General features: G+C 38.5%; 2 protein-coding genes across 7 annotated transcripts in view; one reads left to right on the top strand and one right to left on the bottom strand.

The window, feature by feature from the left end:
• Positions 1–734: 734 nt before the first annotated feature.
• On the top strand, positions 735–18,304 carry slc38a9 (solute carrier family 38 member 9). Of its 2 annotated transcripts, none has more exons than XM_039676605.2 (15): positions 735–891; positions 1,977–2,208; positions 3,315–3,447; positions 5,490–5,608; positions 7,992–8,055; positions 8,142–8,235; positions 8,968–9,138; positions 9,235–9,291; positions 9,820–10,017; positions 10,478–10,585; positions 11,109–11,215; positions 12,700–12,813; positions 12,910–13,058; positions 17,038–17,127; positions 17,199–18,304. In XM_039676605.2, the coding sequence occupies exons 2-15, from the start codon at positions 2,126–2,128 to the stop codon at positions 17,362–17,364; spliced, it is 1,653 nt and encodes a 550-aa protein (XP_039532539.1). In that variant the 5' UTR covers positions 735–891; positions 1,977–2,125; the 3' UTR covers positions 17,365–18,304. The 2 variants fall into 2 exon arrangements, with proteins under 2 accessions (XP_039532539.1, XP_088982465.1); XM_089126339.1 differs by lacking the exon at positions 735–891 and adding an exon at positions 1,005–1,024.
• The window catches only part of sh2d4a (SH2 domain containing 4A), a 96,152-nt gene continuing 94,824 nt past the window's right edge, over positions 18,239–19,566 (bottom strand). For all 5 annotated transcript variants that reach the window (XM_089126341.1, XM_089126340.1, XM_039676607.2 and 2 more), the window contains one exon: positions 18,239–18,904. In XM_089126341.1, the coding sequence (XP_088982467.1) occupies positions 18,809–18,904 (96 nt within the window). In that variant the 3' untranslated portion in view covers positions 18,239–18,808. The remainder of the gene's footprint in view (positions 18,905–19,566) is intronic.

Below are 19,566 nucleotides of genomic sequence, written 5' to 3' on the forward strand. Positions count from 1 at the left end.
ATCGGTTCACTTCGTTATGTAAGCATAACGTTTTTAAGGAGGATGACTGTATATAAACAGTCCTGCTTCTCTGGTGTGATTGGCTGAGTTGAGTCCTGAAAGAAGAGGCTGCAGTAATGAATGGTCAAAGGTTTTAGAAACCCTATGTATTATATTTTCTTTTATCTACACTATTTTTCTCCAGTGCATGGAATTGAAGTCTCAAAGACTGGCACAAATCATAACTACCTATCCATAACTTATTAAATATACATTGAGTTTGAGGCTACTGGTTAAAGCTACAGTGTTCTGGTCTCCGTCAGAGAAACTACATGGCCCTTCAGGAGCCCCAGCCTCATGGTTTTCCAGATTGAGCTTTATTAAAGATTTTAAATGTAAATTAAATTTGTAACTATAAAGGCATAACCAGAAAAATGTATTTGAACATGCCCCTGGAATTATAAGACGTCGATGGGGTTAATTAAAATAAGAAATATCTGTATTTTTAGTGGTTTTGAGTCATCTTGATAGACGTTTGAACTCATAATTTCCAAGAATAATGTAAGAGCTTGAATAATTTCCAATACCAACAGTAAAACTATTTCAATAATGATTAAATGCTTAATCTATTTTTTTAAATTTGAAAATAAATAGAAAACTATATAAAATGCATTAAAATTACACATTTGGATCCGTTCTCAAAACAGCTTCCATGGCGTATGCGCCGCCGCCCGTTAGGGAATTGTGGGTAATGTAGTTGTTTGAACGCTTTCTCACGTTCCACATGCCTTGTGTATCCGTGAAATCCGCACTACTAATCCCATGCGTCATCTGATAGGCATGTGCCGTTTAAAGACTGTTTCCTTTTCAAAACATTTGTCTCAGCAGATTGTCGGTTTATGTCTGGTTTTGGTAAGTTTATTATTACAATTTCCTATAGATGGGCTTGTATTTAAAAAGTAAGCAACAAGCGTCGCGATATTCATGTGAAGCGTACGGATATGGAAACAAGTGAAGTTTATGACAGATTTGAGCCAATGTAAAGGTATTTTAGTGTATGGTGGTAATTTATGCTCGCATGAATGATGTGTTAACTTAACCTAATCTGTTTCTAGGCTAACGCATGTTTTGGCGGGGCTTAACATGATGCACTCACACATTCACATTCGTGCTATGATTTACCTATCATATTGTTGAGAAACTGCAGGTGTCTTAAACTTAGTATAGACATATATTTCACTATTGGACATTGGGTATGAATGTGTTTTCCCCGTAGCAGCTGCGGGACTCGTATGATAACACCTGATGATGTCATATGACTTTCAGAGTGTCTTCAAACAGCAGAGATGATATTATGAGATTCAGTTAATCAGTGAATGGCGTTTATATGCAGAAGTAAAAGAATTATGAGCATTAATGCTCTTTTCAGAACTTGTTTTGTTTGTCAAGACCACAAACAACAGGAAACGTAATCTACTTACATTGCGTTATAGGATTTACTGATTATTAGATTGGCTGTTTCTGAATAACTTTAGTTTCTGCGCGCTGATTATGTGGATGACACACAGACAAACACACACACTTGGTTATGGTAATTATGGTAATTAAACCTTACAGGAAAAAAACATACATTGACAACACCACAATCACTCTTTAATATTTCATTGGTTCTCTCTTGTTCATAATTTCTTTGTATGACAGCATGGACAAAAAGGAAGTTGCGTTATCACAAACAAAACTATTAACTGTTACCCAACAACTATGCATTATGCTTAAAAAATTTTGAAAACATTTTGAATAAAAGGTGACGATAATGTAACTGTAGAAGTTGTTGTCAGGGGCTGTGAGTGCCGGTGTCCTGCCGGATGTCCACGTTACTCACAGGACAGGAATCTGTGTGACGCTTTAGAGTGTTTGTGTGACATGTCTCATCGTGTCTTATTATTCAGTCATGTGTATGTGCAGAGTTTGAAGTGTCATGTCTGCCTTTTTCACAGGACATTGACATTGAAGTGTGGTCCTCCCTGTGGAAAATCTTCTGATGTTTGGCTGTTAGTCTGGTGCTTTAGAGGACATCCTCTTTCTCACTGACCCGTCTCAGATCTCGTCTGTACAGCTGATGACGGTTTAACCGAAGCGCAGCATCATGGATGAGGACAGCAAACCGTTACTGGGATCAGTGCGAGCTGGGGACTATTGCACTGATTCACTGGACCCCAAACAGAGGAGGTACTGAGTGTGTGTGTGTGTGTGTTTCTGTTTATATTCCATTGTGTGGACCAAATGTCCCCACAAGTATAGTAAAACCTGAAAATCACCTACATTGTGTGTACTTCATTGTATTAACTCACTTTTTCCAGTTCAATCAACTTAAAAATTTTAAGGCAACCCAGGTTACTTACTTTTTTAAACCAACAATATTGTTTTACATTGTAGTAATCACAACATTTTTTTTCTTTTGTCAAATCAACTTAAATAGGCAAGGCAAGGCAAGTTTATTTATATAGCACATTTCATACACAATGGCAATTCAAAGTGCTTTACATAGAAGAAATTAAAATAATCAAAATAAATCAGAATAATTAAAACATAAATAAAATAATTAATTTAGTTCAGATAACATATAATTTTGAGTTTCTCATCTACATTCTGTGTACTTCATTGTATTAACTCACTTTTTCCAGTTCAATCAACTTAAAAAGGTAAGTAACATGGGTTGCCTTAAAATTTTAAGTTAAACCAACAATATTTTTTTACAGTGTGTGTGTGTGTGTGTGTGAGAGAGAGAGAGAGAGAGAGAGAGAGAGAGTGCGAGCTGCGGAGTATTGCACGGATTTACTGAACCCCAAACAGAGGAGGTGTGTGTGTGTGTGAGTGCGAGCTGGGGAGTATCGCAGTGATTCACTGGACCCCAAACAGAGGAAGTACTGTGTGTGTGTGTGTGCGAGAAAAGAACATGTCCATCAAAATTCAATAATTTAGTTTACTCATGAATACTTTCCCCTCTCTGACCTTTACAATTAATATTGATACCGACAGGATCAAATGAACTCAGTCTGGTATTTCACAAGTACTGTCTAAGATGTAGCACTATATGCTTCAGAACAATAACCCCCCCCCCCCCCCACACACACACACACACACACACACACACACACACAGAGACACTGCTGTTGAAAGCATATGTTTATATTACACAACAATAATGCAATCCTCACCGATCCTGTCGTCATTGATTGACTGTCCTAATATCCACTAATGTACAGTAACGGTTGTACCCAGACATGTGTGCATTCTGAGATGCTCCTGAACCCTGTTTGCTCATGTTCCTTCAGGCCGTTCCACGTGGAGCCAAGGAACATCGTGGAGGACTCTTCGGCACAAGAGAGGGTTTCTGCTGAAGCTGCGGTGCTGAGCAGCAGAGTCCACTACTACAGCCGTCTCACCGGCTCCTCAGACAGACTGCTGGTGGGTCACCCTCCACACCTCACGACCAGCACAGGCTTCACAAGCGGCACTGTGTGAGGACAAACATGACAATAGCAACAACAGGTTTAGGAGGTTTATTAAAGGGATGGTTCACCCAAAAAATTAAATAAGTCCATGATTTACTCAACCTTAAGTCATCCTACGTGTATATGACAACTTCTTTCAGACAAGTACAATCAGAGTTATATAAAAAATATATCCTGGTTCTTCCAAGCTTTATAACGACAGTGAATGGTCGTTTCTGTTTTGTAGCCCATCGAAGTGCATCTATTCATGATAAAAGTGCATCTATCCATCATTAAAGTGCATCTATCCATCACACAAGTGCATTCAGTCATGATAAAAGTTAATCTATCCATGGTAAAAGATCATCTATTTATCATAAAAGTGCATTTAGTCATGATAAAAGTGCATCGATCCATGATAAAAGTGCATCTATGCATGATAAAAGTGCATTTATCCATGATAAAAGTTCATCTATCCATGATAAAAGTTCATCTATCCTTGATAAATGTGCATCTATTCATCATAAAAGTGCATCTATCCATGATAAAAGTGCATCTATCCATGATAAAAGTGCATCTATTCATCATAAAAGTTCATCTATCCATGATAAAAGTTCATCTATCCTTGATAAATGTGCATCTATTCATGATAAAAGTGCATCTATTCATCATAAATGTTAATCTATTCATGATAAAAGTGCATTTAGTCATGATAAAAGTTAATCTATCCATGGTAAAAGTGCATCTATTCATCATAAAAGATCATCTATTCATCATAAAAGTGCATTTAGTCATGATAAAAGTGCATCTATCCATGATAAAAGTGCATCTATCCATGATAAAAGTTAATCTATCCATCATAAAAGTTCATCTATCCATGATAAAAGTGCATCTATCCATGATTAAAATTCTTCTATCCTTGATAAATGTGCATCTATCCTTGATAAAAGTGGATCCGTCCATGATAAAAGTGCATTTGTCCATGATAAATGTGCATCTTTTCTTGATTAAAAAAACGTCTATCCATGATAAAAGTGCATCTGTCCATGATAAATGTGCATCTATTCTTGATGAAAGTGCATCTATCCATGATAAATGTTCATCTCCATTATAGAAGTAAATTTATTCATGATAAGTGCATATTCATCATTAAAGTGCATCCATTCATGATAAAGTGCATCTATTCATAATAAAAATGCATCTGTCCATGATAAAACTGCTCCACATGGCTCTGAGAGGTTAATAAAGTTTCTGAAGCGATGCATTCGTGTAAAAGAAATATACATTTTTAACATGTTACAAAGTAAATTAACCGGCTTCTGGCCAAACGAACATACGCAGTCTCTACTTAGGCCTAAAGAACAATTTGTGCAACTTGTGACGTCAGTAGTAGCGTAGTGAGCCACTGTTTTGCAGTGCTTTCTGCTAAGCTTTTTTTGTGGGCTAAAAGGTCAATTGTCTATTATCATTAGTGTAGTGATGTATGAAGCGCCGCTCACACAGAGATCACTTCCACACGAGCAGCTTCCCGTTGGTCAACACAACACGTCCACATTACAAAACCTAACCCTCCCCCTCGTGAAATTCACAATCGTATGGATTACTATTGTAATTACTCTATTTTACCCGCACAAACTCGCACAACAATGGCAAATGGACAAATGAGAAACACCAACACCAACGCAATAGTCTTCCTTTCTGTGAAGTGAAAGCTTGTGGGTGAAAGCATAACATTCATTCATTGTTTGAGGGCAACTCCATCTTTATCCTGCCTTATTTCACTGATATGCCGTTTTAAATCTGTGTATGATTTCAATTTTCCAGTTGCTTTGATTTTTCCTGGTTTGGTTTGTGGAGGATGCGTTTCTAAACCCAGATTAGCACGGTCTTCAGCAATGCATGTGTTTCCAGCAGTGTTTTAGGACAGTGCCTCAGTTGTTTGGGGACTCCTGGAGGTTGTGGTCATGTCCTGTACTGTGATGTAATGCTTTTGTTTATGCACCTTATCTTCCTCAGGCACCGCCAGACCATGTGATTCCTTCTCTCGAGGACCTCTATATCTACAGTCCACTGGGAACAGCGTTCAAAGTCCAAGGAGGCGACAGTACTGCCAAAAACCCCAGCATTGTCACAATGTAAGACCATTCTTATAAAGGCTTTTAATGCAGTGATTTTCACACCCAGTTTTGAAGTGCCAAAGCTAGCCAGAATGTTATGTCGAGTTGATTACCAAAAGACAACCAGTCAGAAAACTAAGCAATACTTTCCTCAGTCAATATTAATGGGCTTTAACCCTAAAACCGTAATCTGAACGAATGTGGGCAAAATAGTTTTGATTTATTTTTAAAAAAAATACTTCCCTTGATCTGAGCGGTACAAGACTTGGCTACATTGTTGCCTCCTGAACAAGCACTTTTTTTTTGACTCAATTCTACAATGTTAAAGGTTCTCTGAGCGCGATGTGGGGCCAAAACATTTTTTGTCACATACATCAAACGTCCCCTCACTATCGGCTAGCTGCCTGTCCAATAAACACACTGTACAAAAACGCGGTCTCTGTAGACACCACAGGCGGCAACAAAAACAATCATGTCTCACCCGGACCACGAAACCTAACAAACAGTGTTCCAGCCAATCACTGGCAAGAAGTATTTGAGGGTGGGTCTGGGGGGTTAGTGCACGTGCACATGAAGGGGGTGTGTGTGTGTGAAGGAGATAGAAGCATCAGAGGGAAGTTTGAAAAATGACCGAAACATGACCAAAGAGACGTCGTTCTGAAGAACAAATTAAAAAGAAGAAGGAGTCGGATAAAGAATGTGCAAAGTTCCGAATTTACATCGGTAGCAAAGCTTTTGAACGATGGCGAGAACTCCGGCGGCAGAAGGGCTTCCAGTCCGACGTCAGGTTGCTCTGTTTTTGCTGGACAGGTGGGTAACGTTAAATAGTTTTTTTTTCTTCTAAATTGACGCTTATGTTCGCCAAACCCACACAAGGATATAATTAGCTAGACATGCACGTTCACAATTATTTCAGGAAGCACGGAAGGGAGGGGGAGGAGATGAGATGAGATGCGGAGGAGGGAGGGTCTAGCTAGCCTCCGATTTGTTTGAAAATATTCCGAACGTCAACAACACCCAGGATCGCTTTGAGAACCTTTAAGTGGGTGAAAAAAAAAAAAACTGGGTCAAAAATGGGCACCCATAGAAATGAATGGGAAAAACTGTAATTTAGAGCATTCTAAAATAAGCCAGAATAAGGCACCAGGTGACTGCAAAGTCACTTCATCTTTAGGTTTTAGCTCTAAGAACTTATTGGAATGATATTTTAATGTAGTTAAAAAAATTAAAAAATAAAGCATGAAAAATAGCATAATTTACATAGAAAATATGGTAATTTTTGAAGTAAATAAATTCGAAAATACCCCCAAAATAAAAAAGTACACCATAAATGGATAGACAAAACTTTATCAAAGACCGTGATATAACATTTATAATAAATAAAAATTAGGATCACATCTGAGTCCTCTGTGCCCACATTTGTCCACAATTACAAGATTAGGGGCTATAAAGTGAATACGGTTTGAGGGTTATACAGTATTTGGATTTTTAAAGGGGTCATGAACTGGCTTTTTAAATTTTATTATATTGTTGTCTGAGGTCAACTTATGAACGTTCGCTTGGTTTTTGCATTCAAAAACATCAAAATGAATAAGTACTAGGCTATTTTCTACCCTAGTTTTGAGCCTAGCTGAAAAACGCTAGATTTTTATGGGCGTCTCGCACTGAAGACTTGGAAGTAAACGCCCACAGCTGTGAGTGGATAACAGTTTCGCATTTTATAATGAATTTCAACTCACCCGTTGGTGCACCTGGAGGAAATTGTTTTGAAAACGTAAAATGTTGTAAAATGGCAAACGGAATGATTCGCCCGTACATGTTCGACCCAGAGTCCGTGTGTTGCACCTTTCCTGTTGGATCCAATATAGACGGCACAGCACCGTTCTTTACTCTTAATCGGTCTGCAAATCCAGACTTGTTTACAAATCAATCCTCAGTGAAATGAAGCGAACAGACGGAAAATGTTTACCCTCATCTGCTCTATTGCTCGGTAGCTCGATCCGGTTTGTCATTACGAGGTAGGCATCTATGTTATTTAGCTATGCGTGTAATGCGCAAATCGGTGGGCGGGGCTAACGGCCGTGTTGAAGTAGGCGTTGATCTTCTTCTGTTGAGGTGGTGTTTTATCCTCTTTTGATCGTCATAGTTCCCCACTTTGAAAAACGAGTCGTTTGCTGAGCCTGGTGTCAATAAAAGCTTTTATTGGACTAACAAGGATGTTTTCAGTTCTGAAACTTACAGGATATTCTTACAATATGATGACCTCTTAGATGTCAAAAGCTCAAGGAAAATTTGATTTCTCATTTCATCACCCCTTTAAATGAGCAAGTGGATTTACACTGTGACATTTCTTGCGATGTACACGCAGTCATTATTGCTTATTTTGTGTGTGTGTGTGCAGCTTTGCCATATGGAACACTATGATGGGAACATCTATATTAAGTATACCATGGGGAATAAAACAAGTAAGTTAACTTTTTGTGTGTGTACTGTATTTATTTTCCTCACTGCAGGCTATTGTGAAAATGCATTGTTGTTGGCTCTGTTCTAGGCTGGTTTCACCCTGGGCATCATCATCATTGTTCTCATGGGCCTGCTGACGCTTTACTGCTGCTACAGAGTATTAAAGTCCACAAAGTCCATACGTAAGCCGACCACATGACTCAAATAAACAGCCAATCTTTCTCATTTTTTACACCCGCACTGGACTGAAGCAGCATGATTTACTTGATTATCCATACATAGTTTTTCATTTTTACATCAGGCTTTTGAGGAATGTTGTTTCTATGTTTTAAAACTACAGAGCTTTGATCATAACATTAAATAAATAATAAAGCATTTATATATCTTACAAAGACATGTTTGGCAGATTAAGTGTGACAACTGATGTTTATACGGATGTTATGTCAGTAGTCTGCTGTTCTAAAGATCTTGGTTCCAAGCTATCTCAATTTCATCATTTTTTTGGCCATTAAATATCAGAATCTGATCCAAACTGCATATGTTTGCTCTGTTTGGCGTGTTTGGTGTTTTTATCCCCCAACGGAGCCTTCCAGGCAGCGAGGGGATGGGTAGGTTTAGGGATAAGGTTAGGGTTAGCTGCCTGTAAGGGGGGCTCATTGGGGGCTAAAAACACCATCAAGCTCTGTTTGGGCCTCTGAATACTGTACCTCTTCGAGTTTGAGCTCTATATTCTCACGATATCATACTGTATGAGCCATAAATTCCAACTGTATCAAATATTAACTCCACAACAAATGGTATTTTTCTCTTAGGACTCTTTGCCTAGAGGTTCTATATGGCCTAACGCTCCATTTCAAGACAAGGGATTTTCCTGACTTCTCCCATATGGGATAACATGACTTCTGTGTTTGCAGCTTATATGGATACCTCAGACTGGGAGTTTCCTGATGTGTGTAAATATTACTTTGGGGGATTTGGAAAATGGTCGAGTCTCATCTTCTCACTGGTGTCACTGGTTGGTGCAATGGTGGTCTACTGGGTTCTCATGTCCAATTTCCTGTTCAATACTGGGAAATTCATTTACAGTAAGTGATGGTTTTCCCAGCATTCCTCGTGTTTTCCTGCCGTCCATTAGCTGATGGGATGTTTATGTTAACTGCTTGTGTATATTGCATCCACAGACTATGTTCACAATGTCAGCTCATCAGATACTTTTGGCACAAATGGAACAGATAGAGGTGAGTCGTCAGTGTTTTTATGATTATTATTAGTAGTAGTAATTGGTTTGGGGGTTTTTTTCTCGCAAAAAGCTGTATTTTATTTGAATACAACTTGGTAAGTGTCATTTTGTCATTCAAGTGTAATTTTGAGATGGCAACATCTAGTGGTTGGGAAGTTATGCATGAAACATGAGTCCGTCAGCCATATTGCCTAGAGGTTTGTGACAATCCTCTCACTAATTGACCATTTTTTTGCATCATATAATTTTCAGACATGGCCTCACAAAAATTCTTCACTAAATTTTTGATATTCCAAACCATTTTTGTGACACTATAACAAATGTGATCATGAAGATCACAAAATGCAAGTATCTACTGAAGTGAAAATGTAAAAATTATGGGTTTTTTGTTGCTTTTTTAAACGTTGGTTCTAAGTTTTTTAAACGTTGCTTAGATGTTTAGATGTGCTCATTTGGTCATTGAAGCTTCATTTCATGTCCTTTATTCATTGATTCCAAATGAGAAGGTGTGTTCCTCTTGCACTAGTGATCTGCCCGTATCCAGATGTGGATCCACACGGGAACAGCAGCGCTCTACTGAACTACGCGCGTGAGAACAGCACAGGTCATGTGTTCGACTTCTGGTGGAGTAAAACCAACACCATCCCGTTTTACCTCATCGTTCTGCTGCTGCCGCTGCTCAATTTCCGCTCCGCGTCCTTCTTCGCCAGGTTCACTTTCCTAGGTATGACCTTCATTTTCACAGCTAGAGGGATAATGTTTCATCAAAAATAGGCGTTTAAGATCAAAATAGGTGTTTTAGGCACATTTAAGACATTTAAATATCAAGGCATTTGGCATATACACATGTATCCACTTGGAATTGAGGGTGTTAAGTTTTGCTATGTTAGTCTGTCATGTGTGTATGTCGGGGTTTATGAATTATCTTGCACTCCTAGACCAGTATTTTGGACCTGATCTGGGATGGTGAGTTAGTGCAAGGAATGTAGCAGTGATGTGAAAATACACGGAGAGGTTACATGTTGAACTGGGTCATTATCACACAAAACAGGACAGCTTCTGACTTTCTGGTCCATTAAAATGGAATAATCTTGCCATTGGTGTGTTAGGACTGATATGAACAGCAGCTTGTGTTTTCTGCAGTGTCAACCTGTTGTCTAAGAGGCTTTCATTGTTTTCCACAGGCACTATATCGGTGGTCTATCTCATCTTTTTGGTCACATATAAAGCTATTCGATTGGGCTTTCACCTGGAGTTCCACTGGTTCGACTCTTCAATGTTTTTTGTTCCAGGTAAAGGAATTTTTATTTATTTATTTTTTTCCCCCTAAAATCTAGCAACTTGAGAAACCACTCATGAAATCATCTGTAAACACATTTTGAAGGCATATCTATGGTTCTTTATTGATTTCCTTTCACCCTACCCATTGCAATGACCTGAAACAAGCCAAGCGTCAAGCCACAAGCTCAGCACTGTGTAGTTGAAGCGTTTAAAGTTTCAGAAAGCTAATTCAACTTTGACCCCATTTGCTGTTTAACTTTTGAAACACCACCAATACCCCCTTTCACACAACAATCCCTGTAAATTACTGTAAAAGTTTTGATTGACAGACAATTTACATGACATTAAATGTCCAATTCAAGTGCAAAATCAGGAATCCACAAATGGAAAAGTTTTGCGAATCCCCATTTAGTTTGTTTTCTTTCCCATGATGTACTCGGCAAGCAAAGCCTCCACTGGAGTCGGGTGAAAGAGAAGTGTGGTAGTGTGAATAATAAGCACGTACTGATGTATGTTGTCTCTGGCTTGATTTAGAGTTCAGATCCATGTTTGTTCAGCTGAGTGGAGTTCTCACATTAGCATTTTTCATTCACAACTGCATCATCACGCTTATGAAGAACAACAGACATCAAGAAAACAACGTGAGTGTTCTCCGTCTGTCATCATCACTGCATGATCACCAACTCAGCACATTCATATTCCACACATTATACTTCTGCATTGTGTGCAAAAGTGACTGAGACATAGTGTTTCTGACCTTTTACAAAGGGGAAATAGGAGTAGAGTCATTGTGGTCAGTAGGAACAGAAATAATCTCACTGTCAGCCATTTTTCTGTCTATGTCATGATTCTTGAGTAGTTTGGTCATAATGCTTCATTTCACATTGTCTAGTTACTGAGCAAACACAGGAAGTGTTTCTGCAAAATGAAGATTTCTTTTCTTTTTTCTTTTGGAGTGAGTCTCCCAGATAACATTTCACCAAAAACAATGGGTTATATATATTGCATAATGAACTTTTAGGAGCGTTGAGGTGCTATAGAACAGGGTTTCCTAAACCGGGGTTCGTGAAGGAACCTCAGGGGGTCCACAAGCTGAAGAAAACCTAATGATTAAATCAAATCTAACATTAATAATCAAATTGGTCTGAACAATGAATTTAAATGAATCTGAAATGGCGACTATATCTTATCATATCAAAGACTGTGATTTACCTGAAGAAACATAAAGTGTGTTGCTCTGTGTGTTTCCGAGTGAAGACGTTTCATTTACACACACACTGCTCATCATCATATTATAGACCTTATTCAGAGCAGCGCCACAAGCAGTGAGGGACAGGCTTACCGTCTTTTCACTTATAATTTTCCACAGATCATGTTGTCTGGAGTTTTTTGACTACTTAGTTTTTTTGTAAAGAGATTCTTGCAGTCTTTTGTCAGCAGAATTATCCAAAAACACATTAAATAACAGTACAGCCCACTTTTATTATAATCATCATTAGAGCCAGACCGATATGTCGGCAGGCTGTTATTATCGGCCGATATTAGGCATTTTCCAAACTATCGGCAGTTATAATGGTCGATAAATGAATATTTAAAAAATAAATTAAAAACGGACAAAACACGCTTCAACCATGTCATGAGTGTTGGAGTTGTATAGTTTGTCCACCAGAGGGCACTCTACAGCATCCCTGTTGGCAACACTCGTGTATAACGTGTCACACATTCTGCAAACCAGATTCAGGCAGAGAGAACCAGTTATCCGCGAGTGAGATCATCGGTGAAGTGTGTTCATGGTGAGTTGGTCACGAGACCAACTCAAAAATGCATTATCATATTATTTTAGTTAAAACTCATACATAACTACAAATAACTAATGTTAGGGAAATCTGTTAATGTTTTGTTGCACGTTTCTGAAAAAAAAATATATATATATATATCGGCCGATATATCGGATTTTAAAACCAACAAATATTCGTATCGGTATCAGCCTTCAAAATCCTTTATCGGTCGGGCTCTAATCATCAAGTATTTATAGTTGATTGCAGTATAATAGTAACGCTGCTTCCTTAGTTGTTCTAACCGCTGTCATTGGTGTAGACTGTATCTGAGTGTGGTGTGTGTTCAGGTGCGGGATCTGTCCTTGGCGTACCTGCTGGTGGGACTGACGTACCTGTATGTGGGAGTGCTGATCTTCGCTGCTTTCCCATCACCCCCGCTGTCTAAAGAGTGCATCGAGCCTGTAAGACCTGCAAACGGAGCATCATACACGTTCAGTTGTTGGAATAAGGCGTTTGAGGTGCAGACATGAAGTGGATTTTCTCCTCTATTATTACAGAACTTCCTGGATAACTTTCCCAGCGACGATGTGCTGGTGTTCGTGGCGAGGACCTTCCTCCTGTTCCAGATGACCACTGTGTATCCGCTGCTCGGGTACCTGGTGCGCGTGCAGCTCATGGGACAAGTCTTCGGGGATCATTACCCAGGGTCAGTGATAACTGTGGGCACCAATCATTATTCTAACCCAGTCTCACTATTTCCTAAATATCAACTACGACTTTTGTAGTTGTTAAGTTTAGGTATTGGGTGAATTATGGGATGTAGAATACGGCTATGCAGAATAAGTATGTAAACATTAATATGTGCATTATTATACAGGTGAAACTGGAAAATGAGAATATGATATATGAGAATACTAATATATTATAAAAGACTCATGCAAAGAAGAGATTTTTTTTTTTTAAAGAGAGAGATATTTCAAGCCTTTATTTGTTATAATTTTGATGATTATGGGTTACAGCTTATGAAAACCTTTTCACAATATTCTAATTTTGAATATGGGGTTTTCATAAGCTGTAACCCATAATCACCAAAATTATAACAAATAACGGCTTGAAATATCTCTCTCTTTAAAAAAAAAAAAAAAAAATCTCTTCTTTGCATGAGTCTATTATAATATATATTAGTTTCACCCTTTAAGTTGAATTACTGAAATGAACTTTTGCACGATATTCTAATTTCACCTGTAAGTACTAATAAACAGCCAATATCCTAATATGCATGCTAATAAGCAGCTAGTTAAAGGAGTTCACTTTTCAAAAAACGTTTGCTCATAATTTACTCACCCCCATGTCATCCAAGATGTTAATTTCTTTTCGACTGAAGAAAGAAAGACATGAAGTTTTTTGATTAAAACATTCCAGGATTTTCTCCATATAATGGACTTCAATGGGAACCAAATGGTTCAAGATCCAAAAGACACTTTCAGTGCAAACTGCAAACTGTTCAAAGGGCTTTAAACGATTCCAGACAATGAATAAGGGTCTTATCAAGCGAAACGATTACTCATTTAAAAAAAAAAAAAGTTTTATAAGCTAAAATGGTCACCTTGCTCTGTTCTGTGATGCTCATTCATGACTTTCCTGTTCAAACTCGTTTATCAAAATGAACAAATATTTTTTTGTGTCATTTGGTTCATTCAACGAATGAAATGAACAGACTGACTCGGAAAAAGATGCGTTCATTTTGATAAACGAGTTTAAACAGGAGAGTCACGAACGCGCATCACAGAACAGAGCAAAGTGACCATTTGAGCTTATAAAACTTAAACTTTGTAATTTATTTATTAAATGAGCGATCGTTTCGCTTGATAAGACCCTTATTCATCGTCTGGAATCGTTTAAAACCCTTTGAACAGTTTGCAGTTTGTACTGAAAGTGTCTTTTGGACCTTTAACCGTTTGGTTCCCACTGAAGTCCATTATATGGAGAAAAATCCTGGAATGTTTTCATCGAAAACCTCAATTTCTTTTCAACTGAAGAAAGAATGACATGGACATCTTGGATGACATGGGGGTGAGTAAATTATCAGCAAAAGTTTTTTTTTAAAAAGTGAACTACTCCTTTAATAGTGAGAATTGGACCCTAAACTAAAGTGTTACCGAAGTTGTGTAGATGGTAATGAGTAATAACTGTGGCTAATGATGGGTGCCTTTCAAATCTTTTGCTTCAAATCAGTGCTTTGTAACCAAATCACCTGACTTTACATCGTACTGTTTTAAAACATTTAGAAAAGTCAGCGTTTTGATGTTGACATGTTATGAACCTCAACTGAACCCTTAAACCAGTATTACAATCTCTTGAGTCAGTTTTGATCGTTTGAGTAGAATTGGGATTCTCTGTAAAAGTGTTATTACAAACATGTTTGTGGCATTTAACATTATAATTAATAGTATTTGCTGATTATAGAGTTTTATAGATGTTTATAGAGTAGATGATTATAGAGTTTTATAGATGTTTTTTTTAAGCCAGTAGATGTCTTCAGCAAGCTTCAAAACCGCAAATTACTTGAAATAATTGTGACATGATCACAAGTGTTGCTTCTGCCTTCTCTAAAGCTGCATGACGCATCCACTGAAACACACATGAGCTCTCCGTCTGAGTCTTCATGTCTGTTTGGATGAAATGTTGCTCCTCTGAATGAAAAAGGGTAACAAACAATAAATATCAATATATTTATATAAAATATCGTCAAAAGGTCCACAACAGTAAATAAGGAGGCTTTAACAAATAACTGATATAAAGCGAAGTCTGAGTCGCCGGTCATATTAGAGACGTCTTTAAAGCATCCAAGACCAAGTCCTGTCTCACAATTAAACGACATTTTTGAAATCAACAACAGAATCTGTCATGAACTGACGCATAAAATGTAGTTTCTTATGCTCAAATAGCATTAAAAAAGTTTATTCTTCGGGCTAGAGCAGCCAATGCTGTTCTATAGTATCAATCTAATCTAGATGTAATACATCCACCATGATGTCATTATTATGTGACCTATACGTCACTGCACTGTCATTCACAATCCTCTCATGTTTGTTGCATTTGTCTGACACTGATCGCAAACATCATTCATCTTTACACTCGTTAAACCACTCACATTTGCAGAACGGGGTGTGTTTAAAAAGTTATTAAAATTGCGAAAGCGCACTCACACATAGACTTTACACTGTGTATAAAAGCTGACACATCAGTCGTCTTGAAGCATGACGCTTCAGCTCGTATTGCGCTTCCCTTCATTCAGTTCCGCCACAGCCTCACTCATAAACAATTAGGGGTGGTTAATCTGTCTGATTTCCCGATTCGATTCGATTATTGAAGTCCCGATTCGATTACAGTCGATTTTCGATTATTAACGATTCTCGATTACCGATTATTGATTTTCCATTTCACAACAGTAAACGAAAATACACTAGATCAACATATGATTATATTAGCAGCAGCAACATTTTGGTATTAATTGCACTTTTTATTTGTTTCATATTCATTGAAAATATAATGATGGTTAGTGAGGACATGCAAACATGCTTGTTGTCTACTACTTAGGCAACCCATTATCTTTACATTTATTATCTTTAAATTTTTTTCAAAAGCAATTTTGTTGCATTATAATGCAAATGCACCTGGTTCTATTAATTGACAGCATTAAAATGTATTTTGTGATTTCCTTCAATTGAAAATATTTGAAGCAAGTTTGGGGGACTTGTAGGGCATCCGATTCAGAGAATCACCCAGAAATTCAAAAGAACAGCATTTATCTGAAATAGAAAGCTTTTGTAACATTAAACAATACCGTTCAAATGTTTGGAGTCGGTAAGAATTTTTATTTAATTTTTTGGGCAAAAGAAAAAAGAAATCTATACTTTTATTCATCAAGGATAAATTAAGTTGATCAAAAGTTAAAGTACAAGACATTTATAATGTTACAAATCGATTATCTGAATCTTTTGTGTGTGACTATAAATAATTTGCTTTAAAAGTACAAATTAATGACCCATAAAGAATTAATGCACAATATATTTATTAACATTACAAAGAACGACCAGGAAAATAAATGTGTGCCTGAACTAGGAGCATACTTGTAGTAAATAAATAATATAACGACTGGTGCAGCCGAGTGTTTTTCCTCCTCTGGCTGGAAAGGTGTCGTATGGCTTATCATATTTGTCGTGTTTCCGTCGTTGGTTTTATTCCACAAAGCGTACAACTAGTGCGGCTCTTTCCAGCTCCTTTCCCCCTTCAACTTCAGAAGCCAAAATATTTCCACACGTCAGCTTTTAACCTAACAAGGAAAGTGTTTGGATCTCGCGTGCCATCTCATCTCTGTTATGTGCACGCCACAGACGGTCCCGCCACTGCACTTCCGCGCTTCAGAGTTCCGTCTTTCGCGTTCCGTCAATATTACGTTATTATACATATAAAACATTTTTTTTAAATCGATTTTTTGACATTTGTGAATCGATTCAGGATCGTCCACGTCCGCATCGAGAATCGATTTTTTCCCCCACCCCTATAAACAGTTACAAAACCCCATGAAAATGATCATATGCAATGCTTGGAAATCATATGAGCAGAACACTGCCTGATTATACAAGATGAGCCTGTCTTCATGATTGTTTCTCCATTGCTAGTTTCCTCCATGTGTTTGTGCTGAACGTCCTGGTTGTCGGAGCTGGAGTTGTGACGGCCAGGTTTTACCCCAACATTGGCTCCATCATCAGGTGAGAGCAGTGCAGTGTTATCTCCAGGATCAGTGTGACGCGTGGTGTTAAACTGCTGTGTTTGCCGTCAGGTACTCGGGGGCCATCTGTGGCCTGGCTCTGGTGTTCGTGCTCCCCTCTCTGATCCACATGGTGTCTCTGAGACGCAGAGGAGAGCTGCGCTGGCCCTCGGCGCTCTTCCACGGCCTCCTCATCCTCCTCGGGGGGGCCAACCTGATCGGACAGTTCTTCATGTGACCGGTCCAGCTCTCACAGGAGGCCAGTCTAGGTGCTGGAAGCATTAACCTACTAAACAAGTACACGTGATTTTCATCTCAAGAAACTCACCCGAAGAGACCAAACATCGAAGTTTTGACATTTTAAAGAAGTTATAGATTTTTCATATTGCTTTTAACTGCTCTTCCTTGCTCAAGTTTCAACAGAGATTTGATCATAAAAAAAATCTTTATAATCGCAATAATCGTCATGAATGCGGAGTTGATGAGCAGATGTGAGTTCTGCCTAACGTCACTGTTGCTTCCAGTTACTCACAAGTTCTCAACCGAGAGCGAGAGGAAGTCAGGTGATCTCGTAGCTCTGCCCCGGTCCTCACTGTGACAGTGTTGTGAATGCTGAAATATAACCTGTGTGATTAATGGATACATAAAGGGAAACTTCAGTCTCTAGACTGGGTTACTGGTGCACATTTCCTGATGACTGTCTTTATGTGAGCTGAATCTGAGCGTACTGATGCATTCTGGGTGAGATTATGTAGTTTATGAAGTATGCGCACAACAATAAGGGAAGCTTAAATTTGCACACTTTTGTGAGATTTCCAAATCTTGAGTCACTTTTCTGTCTTATGTTCTTGTGTATGTTTCCTTTCTATATTTGAACTTGCATTTCAGAGTATAAAATGAACAGCATAGTTAAACCCTAAAACAAATCCAATACGAGTGTTCTTGTTAAGAGAGGGTGTTTTAATGGTTTCCTTCATAATGTTTCCACTCACTTTACAAGTGCAAAACTAAATGTGCTGTTTTTTTTACAGGAAAACTGTTGAATGTGTAAATGTTTTCATATCGCAGCACTTATTGTAAAGTGTTGGAGGGGGGAAAAAAAACTTCACAGCTTCAAAAATGTGTTTTAAATCTGTTGTGAATAAAAATAATAAACTCTTTATGTTCCATCAAAGTTATGATTTCGCCCTTTCAATTATTCCCGGTCACACCTATAACATTCGGTTTGCTTTACACTGAACCAGCTATAGTTAGTTCAGGATAAATGAAGAGTGCTTTTACTAATCAACAACATCACATCCGTTTCTGAAGTGGAAAAGGCCTGTTCTACACAAAGGAACAGGCTCATATATATTTAGATATAAAATTGGTGATTTAAACTTTTCAGTTAGTCAATACTTGAAAAATGGGGTGTTTATGAAATGTGAACCTGACTGTAATGAGAGTCATGATTGTGTCTTGTTCTGATTGATTTGAGAGTAGTGTGTGTGTCGGGTGAAGAGCTCGGTATAGTCCGCTGTGGTCTTGATCTGTCCGCACGTGTGTGTGTGTGTGTGTCAGGTGAAGAGCTCGGTATAGTCCGCTGTGGTCTTGATCTGTCCGCACGTGTGTGTGTGTGTGTCAGGTGAAGAGCTTGGTATAGTCCATTGTTGCCTCGCTTTGTCCGCACGTGTGTGTGTGTGTCAGGTGAAGAGCTCGGTATAGTCCGCTGTGGCCTCGCTCTGTCCACACGCCTGCAGCAGAAACTCCTCTTCTCCACACGAGCTCAGCGGCTCCACCTGGTGCCAGAAAACACAAAGTTACACACGGCTTGAGCTGAACTGCACACTGACCTGTAGCCAACACTGAAGCACTGCATCAATAACCAATGTGGTGTGAGAACTAATATGTGAATCAAGCAGTGGTTTATGTAAGCTGTGAACGCTGTGCGGTGTGTATTGTGACGTTCCTTTCCTTTGTTTCTGGTGTAAGGAACGCACTCGATGGCCCCTTTCTATTTAAACCCGATGACTCTCCGCCTATGACTGGCATGCATGTGAACGCACATGTTTCTTGTTCGCAGGCGTGAGATGCCAATCTGTGTCTGTGCTCATTATCACCATGTTAACAATCACACTGAGGGGAGAAGCCTCTCATTTATCCTACATACTGTACATACACTCACCTAAAGGATTATTAGGAACACCTGGTCAATTTCTCATTAATCCAATTATCTAATCAATCAATCATATAGCAGTTGCTTCAATGCATTTAGGGGTGTGGTCCTGGTCAAGACAATCTCCTGAACTCCAAACTGAATGTCAGAATGGGAAAGAAAAGTGATTTAAGCAATTTTGAGCGTGGCATGGTTGTTGGTGGTAGACAGTTCGGTCTGAGAATTTCACAATCTGCTCAGTTACTGGGATTTTCACGCACTACCATTTCTAGGGTTTACAAAGAA

The sequence above is a fragment of the Pimephales promelas genome, chromosome 23 (assembly GCF_988280905.1).
Source record: "Pimephales promelas chromosome 23, fPimPro1.hap1.1, whole genome shotgun sequence".
Lineage (NCBI taxonomy): Eukaryota > Metazoa > Chordata > Actinopteri > Cypriniformes > Leuciscidae > Pimephales > Pimephales promelas.

What these genes read in the sequence shown, in the direction of transcription:
- slc38a9 (XM_039676605.2), top strand. Translation starts at nt 2,126, where the DNA reads ATGGATGAGGACAGCAAACCGTTACTGGGATCAGTGCGAGCTGGGGAC. An exon ending in AACCCCAGCATTGTCACAAT is followed by an intron (nt 5,609 to 7,991) that starts GTAAGACCATTC and finishes GTGTGTGTGCAG; the next exon opens with CTTTGCCATATGGAACACTA. An exon ending in CACAAATGGAACAGATAGAG is followed by an intron (nt 9,292 to 9,819) that starts GTGAGTCGTCAG and finishes CTCTTGCACTAG; the next exon opens with TGATCTGCCCGTATCCAGAT.